We start from the raw sequence: 6457 nt of genomic DNA, 5'->3' as shown, positions 1-6457 counted from the left end.
ATTTAGTTTTATTCATAACACATATTATTTATTTTTAAAGTAATTTCCTTATAAATAAATGATGTTATACATAATATATATTTCTTTTTACGAGGTAAATCACATAGTGCATTAAAACCATCTTTATTTTTCTTTCTCTTTTCTCTTTTTCTTTTTCTTTTCCTTTTTCCTGTACTAACGTAATCGATGATTATTCCAATTCTCTTTCCTAAGGAGAAAAAACGCGGCACGTTAATACAAAACCGAAAATAAAGAAAAAATATACGAAGATGAACGAAGAAGAAAGAACGAAATGATGAAAGAAACAACAATGGCCTTTTTGTAATTCTTTACTTCGCTTCTAAACTACGTTCTTATTGTTTTCCCACTATGCTTCGGATCCTTCTCTCGATCATTGCAGCCACACCAACGTTTCTTTCGGTTTTTCTTTTTCACTCTTCTTCGGTAAGATTTGATGTTCTCGTTTCCTCAGATGATTTCGTGTTGTTCAATTTTGAGTTTTGTGTCGCTTTCTTTTTCTGGGTTTGTCTCTCTTCTTCTAATAGGTAAGTGCAGTGACAATGAAGGAAAATTCGAGTTTTAGTGTTTGAAGGAAACTAATTGATATGCGTGTTTTAAAGTTGTTTTTCCTTTTGGGAATGTGGGTTTTGTTGCTCTTGATTCTTCAATGTAACTTGTAGTTTCTGTTCTTGTTACAGTGTCTTTTTTTTTTTCAAGGCTAGTTCGGTATTGATTATCTCATTTTTCTACATTAAATTTTATTTTTTTTCTGGTTTTTGAGTTGGGTTGAGTATTGGAAATTCAAGAATAGAAATCCATCGTTTTCGTTATTAACGACTTGCAGATATCACTGTCACAGTGTCGTGTATGTCAATTTATGTGCAATGAATGATGTGTATATGGTTCTCTGTATTTGGCTGGTGTTTCTGTTTTGGGTTATGCGATGTGAGATTCTGTGTAGTTAGCATCAAATTTAGAAGAATTGATATGACTTTTTAGTGTGAAGTGGAGTTTAGTCCCTCTGTTTTGGAAAGGAAGAGTAGGTATCCATCATCACTTTGTCCATTGAATCAGAGAGTGGATGAATGGGTTTGAACAAGTCTACGTGCATTTCCTTTGTTCAATGCATTCATTTGTTTCCTTTTCACGTTACCTTTTTCCTTAATAAATTCTGGAGGACAGCGTCAATTTTGTTCCATTTTTGTGGGGATTGATGTTGCTATTTATGTTTGGTGCCATGAGGAAACGGTACCCCTTCAGTGTGACCAATCTTTTTTTCCTCTGGATTGTTTAATAATCATGACTTGTGTCATGGCGTGAACCCTTCTTTTGAAAAACCTTGTCTCATTGTTTACTCTTTGGAGCCTGGTTAATTTTTTATTTTTTAAGGGTATTTACTTCCTTGATTCTAGTACTAGATAATGCAAAGTTCTTTGTGTACCATCATTTTAACCTTAATTTTCAAACCCCTTTTCTTTATACTGATGCAATTGTGGAAATTTACTGGCAGATAATTGAGTGAAGGAGAACCTCTTCTGCAGCATTAGCATATGGGTGAGTCGTCAGCGTGAAATGTGAAGTTTGAGTGTATATTTTGATGCCAACCAATAATATACAGCCAAGTAATGGATTGTTGAAACCTGCTGAGGACATGGGATTTAGTTTGGAGTTCGTAAAGAGCAGCTCAGAACAGCATAGCAGTTCAAAGACAGCAAAAGAATGTCCCGTATTGCGCCATTCGAAACGAAGTCTGAAGGAAGGTGATAAGTTGAAGTCAAAGAGTGGTGTTGGTGCACACTGCAGTGATCTCAAACAAAAGACCATGCTAGATGCAGGAGGCAAGATTCAGAACTCAGAAACTGTGAGGAAAAGGGCAACTGAAAGAGATGAACTTGTCAAGCACATGTCTAATTTACCAGGTTATCTCCAGCGTGCCAATAGAGTAGAAAACATTAAAGAGAAAGCTTTTAATGTTGGTGTTCTAGATTGGTCTCGACTTGAGAAGTGGAAGCAGAAGCATATCCCAGTACTAGCTAGTAATTTCTTATCATTCAACAGCAGCGAATCGTCGTCAAGAGCAGCCAACAAACCATCAACCAGTGTTGGCAGCAAGGGAAAATTCAAAGAAGAGAAAAGTTTGACTTCTTCAGGCAACAGGCCATCTTATAGGGAATCTGAAAGTGCCAAAATTCCTTATGATGTGAAACGATTTGAATCTTCCAGAAGTGTAATTAAGAGCACTGGAGACGAGAAGACAATGATACCCCGGGTGTTTGAGTCCTCTGGCAAAACTCACTCAGATATTTCACTTGGAAAGGAGAAGATGAATGACTATAGTAAAAGGAATTCAGGAGTCAATTTTTTTGCATCAAACACAAGGCTCCATGGAATCTCATCGGTCCCTAATGAAAATGCAAATGATAGGGTTGATGGAGATAAGCAGAACATGGAGGGTTTGCAAGAGCGTAATCACAAGAAAAAAGAAAGAAATCATAAGTCTAGTTTTGATATGGGACTGCCATCAATCAAGTCAAAAGGCAAAGGGGTCTCAACCAGTTGTAAGAATGTGAGTTCCAGCAATAGTGAAACCAGAAAAAAGGTAAATCAGTTGCAGGAATCAGATTTTGACATTGGTCGTAAACACTTCCATAGCAAGCCTAGTAATATTGTGCTGCTTTGTCCCCAAGAAATTCCCCAGTCAAGTTCTGCAGAGGATTTTCAGCTTTCTGAATCTAGATTGTCATCAGATGAAAACTTTTCAGAATCAACCAAAAGTAGTTTGTCATATATTTCCCTTCCTGAGGAGGTTTATACTGAAGATGGATGTTCCAAAATCTCACAGTCAGGGGCACTGCGTTCTGCAGTTGAGATTTCTCCTCCTATGGAAACAATGCAACACAGCATTAGTACTGACCACTGCATAGACCGCTCGTCTATTATGTCTGAGACACCATCTTCCATAATGAATAAGATGTCTAGTTTGCAATGTGCAGGTGCTAGCTTTGAAAAGGATATTTTAGATGCTAAGCTGAGAGATGAGTGTGCTTTCAATAATTTCAAGGAATCACTGGACCAAGAAACTGCTGAACTGACAGCTCAGGAGGAAATGAATCCATCCCATAGTCGTCGGTTTAGTTTCAGCCTAAGTCGAATTGGAAGAAGTTTCAGTTTTAAAGAGGGGCCAACACTTCCACAATATGGTTCCATGCATGTCAGTGCAAAGTCTGGTCCTGTGACCCCTCAATCTTCTATACGTTGGGACAATCCAAGCAAAGACAAGGCTAATAATAGTCATAACAGAAATCGATCCAGCCCCTTGCGGAGGTTGCTGGACCCTATATTGAAGCTCAAGGCTTCAGACAAACACCATTCAGCTCAAAGTGGTCAGACACTAGAGGGAAGCGTGAATTCAAGGTTCAGGACTGTTGGTGTCAATGAATCACTGCTTCTTTCCGAAAAGAGCAAAGGATCACGAGTTCAAGGCCTCTTGCAGCTTACAATAAAAAACGGTGTGCCTTTGTTTAAATTTGTGCTCAACAATGATAGAAAGATTTTTGCTGCTACCAGGAATAGTTTAACATCACTGGATAAGGGCGATTTAGGCTTCTGTTTCACGTTCTACCAAGTTAATGAAATTAAGAAAAAGAGTGGTGGGTGGATCAGTCATGGAAACAAAGAAAAAAACTGTGGCTATGCGTACAATGTTATTGCTCAGATGAAAAGCTCTAAACTCACAGAATCAGGCGATCAGCACCCTGATAAAAAGCTTATGGTTAAAGAATATGTTCTAGTGGGTGTGGAAGTTGGCCATACAGATCAAAGACCACCAAAGTTCGTCAAGAGCGCAGAGCTTGCAGCTGTTGTTATCACGACCTCATGTGAAAATAGCAATAGAGGACTGCATGATGATAATTACTTGCTGAAGAAAGGATGCTCAAAGTGCTTGGCAGATGAAAGTTGCCTGTGCAATTCAGGACAAAATGATGCCTCTGATTGCACTACAGTTATACTTCCAGGTGGTATACATGCTTCACCAAATAAAGGTGAACCAACCCCATTGATCTACCGATGGAAATCCAGAGGTTCATGTGATTGTGGCGGTTGGGACATTGGTTGTAAGCTGCTTGTGCTCTCTAACCCGAAGCAGTATTCAAGTATTCCAAAGAGCTGTCAACCTTACCAAGATCGTTTTCAACTTTTTGTTGAGGTATAGCTTTAAAGTTCTACATAAGGGCATCATGCTTTGTATACAGTTTCTAATATTGTATTGCAGACTTCCCATTACATATTGTTATCCTTATCTTTACTTTCAGGAAGGAGCTGAGCAAGACAAACCAGTTTTCACTTTGTTGCCTCTGAAGGACAGTTTCTACTCGGTTGAATTCGACTCAATAATCTCTCACTTACAGGCATTTTTCATCTCAGTTGCGGCTATAAACTGCCAGAAACTACCAGGTATTTTGGAAATAGATGACATGCATGAGGAAATCCTTAAGGAAGCCAGTTCCGAGAACAACAGCAAACTTCAGAAAGCACCTTTAAAATATGCTCCAATGCCACCATTATCCCCTGTTGGTAGAGTTTAAATTCACAAGAGGTTTTCATTTTTGTTGTTGATAGTTATTATGATTAGCTTTTAAAATCTTCAACAAGTAGCTGAGGAATAGCAAGTTAATGCAATGCAATTGTGTCATAAATGTTACTCTTGCACTTGAATTTTTACACTTTTACTTTCAACAAGGAGAGGAGGAAAAAAGAATTCTCTGCGCCTCCTCTCCCTTTTCTACTGCAAAAGTGTAGAGAATTAAGGCTTGGAGTAACATTTTTGTTTCTCTACTTTCTTATGTGTTTCCTTTCATACATGCAAACCGATATAGTAATAGTCCCTACCACTGGAATACCATATACCTGTTGTGGCAGAAAAACGGAATGGTCGTTGTATTTATCGTAACCATTGTACAAAAGGAACCACTGCAGCAAGACCATCTTTGTACAAAACAAAACGTCAAGAAATAAAACTAGTAGGGTTATCCTTTCCACTACTTGATTGAACATTCTCAGATTCTCAGATTTTTCAGTCCCAGAATTATTTGATTTTGGTTTTTTTCTTGAATTCTTAAGATAACCCAATCTAAAGTTAACTCTTTTAAATTTTATAGTTAAACTTCTAAACTAATTTAGCATATGAATAGTTACTTAAAATCAAGGAAAAACTCATGAAAACTATTCTATGTGGCACTAAGTTAATTTAAGACACATTTGAAACCAATCATTAAACTCATAAAAGTGATGTGTTACTTGAAATATTTCCTAGTTTTTTCTTATGACTCTGAGATTGTAATTTCTTAACAAAAACTAATATGGTTAATTTATTAATTTTATATTAATTATCTAAAAGGTCAAAACTAAGTATAATTTCGAAGAGAAAAAGAAAAACAACAAATATGTGTGCTAATAATAAACTATCTTCATTGCTGAGAAAAAAAAAATAGTAAACTATCTTATCAGTTAATAAAAACAATAAATTGTAAAAGGAAAACACAGAGTTAAAATAAAATTATACATTCATTATCACGGTAGTCTATGTGCAATATGTCATATCCTATCATTTTTTATAACTATTTAAAGTTACATGAAATATAGTTCTTTAAAAAGAAATGTAAAATATTAATTGTACTACAGAGATATGTAAATATGGGATATTATTATCATTAATCCTAAATAATCCGGAATAATAAATAATATTTAATGATGTCTAATGCATAATTAAAATCATTAAACTCTTTCATTAATATTATTAAAAAATCATTAAATAAAAATTAATTTTAAAAATATAAAATAATTAATAATTATATTGACTAAATTAGATTGATAAAATAGCTTCTAAATTGATAAATAGCTTCTAAATTGATGTCTAATAATTTAATTATTTTTTTTGAATTTTTAAGATAATAATATTAATATATATGAATTTTATTCGTATTATTACTGTTTATTTGTTATTTATTTTTACTACGGAAACACAGGTGCTACCGCGGCGGTTGTGTATCCGCATTTCCTTATTCAGTTCAACTTCTACCATAATAAAAAATTTAACATACACAAATAATTTTGGATAAGTCAAATTTGAAAAATAAAAATAATATGTAAAAGAAAAATGATAATTTGATTAATCAACTTTTTTTATGGTTTGAGTTTCAAGAAAAATGATAATTTGATTAATCAACTTTTTTTATGGTTTGAGTTTCTCTTCTTCAAACTTTAAACTTGATGAATATTTGTAGTAAGAAAACTATTGAAATAATTCCTTATTCATTATTTTTACATGATAAAATTTTTAGTGTGAATTAGAATGTTAAAATATTCTATAATTCATTTCTAATAGTAGTATTATAATATGTAATATAATTTACGTTGAAATCTTTTTATTAAATTAAAAAAAATTAACAAAAACTCA

General features: G+C 34.3%; 1 protein-coding gene across 2 annotated transcripts; it reads left to right on the top strand.

The window, feature by feature from the left end:
* The first annotated feature begins 239 nt into the window (after window positions 1–239).
* LOC137818224 (uncharacterized) lies at window positions 240–5056 on the top strand. Of its 2 annotated transcripts, none has more exons than XM_068621513.1 (3): window positions 240–444; window positions 1511–4207; window positions 4314–5056. In XM_068621513.1, exons 2-3 carry the CDS (start codon window positions 1598–1600, stop codon window positions 4584–4586), a joined length of 2883 nt encoding a protein of 960 aa, XP_068477614.1. In that variant the 5' UTR covers window positions 240–444; window positions 1511–1597; the 3' UTR covers window positions 4587–5056. The 2 variants fall into 2 exon arrangements, with proteins under 2 accessions (XP_068477614.1, XP_068477615.1); XM_068621514.1 differs by lacking the exon at window positions 240–444 and adding an exon at window positions 1198–1390.
* Window positions 5057–6457: the final 1401 nt, after the last annotated feature.

Source organism: Phaseolus vulgaris, chromosome 10, assembly GCF_000499845.2.
Source record: "Phaseolus vulgaris cultivar G19833 chromosome 10, P. vulgaris v2.0, whole genome shotgun sequence".
NCBI lineage: Eukaryota > Viridiplantae > Streptophyta > Magnoliopsida > Fabales > Fabaceae > Phaseolus > Phaseolus vulgaris.
The sequence above is the reverse complement of the archived record's forward strand: the minus strand, read 5'-3'. Positions and strand labels throughout refer to the sequence as shown.

Coding starts and splice junctions, on each gene's coding strand:
- LOC137818224 (XM_068621513.1), top strand. CDS start 1,598: ATGCCAACCAATAATATACAGCCAAGTAATGGATTGTTGAAACCTGCT. Junction 4,208..4,313: donor GTTTTCAACTTTTTGTTGAG/GTATAGCTTTAA, acceptor CTTTACTTTCAG/GAAGGAGCTGAGCAAGACAA.